General features: G+C 68.5%; 1 protein-coding gene across 1 annotated transcript; it reads right to left on the bottom strand.

Moving 5' to 3' along the window:
* Nucleotides 1-666: 666 nt before the first annotated feature.
* LOC103187323 (U7 snRNA-associated Sm-like protein LSm10) lies at nt 667-1,075 on the bottom strand. The gene has a single exon (XM_007906763.2). It carries the CDS (start codon nt 1,038-1,040, stop codon nt 675-677), a length of 366 nt encoding a protein of 121 aa, XP_007904954.1. The 5' UTR covers nt 1,041-1,075; the 3' UTR covers nt 667-674.

The following is a 1,075-nucleotide window of genomic DNA, read 5'->3' as shown; positions in this document are numbered from 1 at the left end:
AACGGCCGTGGATTGAAGTTGGCAAATTATTATTATATTATTGTTAATGCGGGGGAGTGGGAGGGGGGGTAGGGAGAGAAGTGAGGGAGGGGGAGTGGGGAGAGTGAGGGGGGGAGTGGGGGGAGGAGTGAGGGGGGAGTGGGGAGAGGAGTGAGGGGGGGAGTGGGGAGAGGAGTGAGGGGGGAGTAGGGAGAGGAGTGAGGGGGGTGGGGGGAGTGAGGGGGGTGGGGAGGGAGTGGGGGGCGAGTGAGGGGAGTGAAGGGGGAGTGAGGGGGTTGTGGGGAGGGAGGGGGGTGGGGGGTGAGTGAGGGGGGTGAGTGAGGGGAGTGTGGGGAGGGAGGGAGTGAGGGGGTGTGGGGGGAGGGAGGGGGTGTGTGGGGAGGGAGGGAGTGAGGGGGAGGGAGTGAGGGGGGGGAGGGAGTGAGGGGGGGGAGGGAGTGAGGGGGGGGGGAGTGGGGGGGAGGGAGTGAGGGGGGAGTGGGGAGAGGAGTGAGGGGGGAGTGGGGGGGAGAGGAGTGAGGGGGGAGTGGGGGGGAGGGAGTGAGGGGGGAGTGGGGAGAGGAGTGAGGGGGGAGGGAGTGAGGGGGGAGTGGGGAGAGGAGTGAGGGGGGGGAGGGAGTGAGGGGGGGGGGGCGGTGCCGGACACCCCCCCAGTGCCCTGTGGGGTCGGGGGGTCACTTCCTTGTCGGGAACTCCCTCCGGCCCTGGTCTCTGCCCCCGAAGTTCCTGACGCGGTGGATCTGCTGCAGCTGCCGCTCGATGGTGGCTATGATGTCCACCTGGTCCGGGATGTGCACGTAGCGCACGTTCCTGCCGGTGATGAAGAGCTGGTCCAGGCGGGAGGCGGCGCCGCGCCGGTCGGTGTAGGTCACGGCCTCCAGGCGGATGTTCATGAAGGCGTCCACGTTGAGCACTCGGCCCCGCGCGCGGCTCTCGTCCCGCAGCTCCACAGTGGTCGGCAGCCCGTGGAGGCCCTGCAGCAGCAGCAGCAAACTGTTCTCGGCGATAGTGCGCTCCTTAATGGAGTGACTGACCTCCATCCCGTCCCTCTCTCACACTCACACTCACACAGCGC

The sequence above is a fragment of the Callorhinchus milii genome, unplaced genomic scaffold, assembly GCF_018977255.1.
Source record: "Callorhinchus milii isolate IMCB2004 unplaced genomic scaffold, IMCB_Cmil_1.0 Scaffold55, whole genome shotgun sequence".
NCBI lineage: Eukaryota > Metazoa > Chordata > Chondrichthyes > Chimaeriformes > Callorhinchidae > Callorhinchus > Callorhinchus milii.
This window is presented reverse-complemented; position numbering and strand designations above follow the sequence as displayed.

Coding starts and splice junctions, on each gene's coding strand:
- LOC103187323 (XM_007906763.2), bottom strand. CDS start 1,040: ATGGAGGTCAGTCACTCCATTAAGGAGCGCACTATCGCCGAGAACAGT.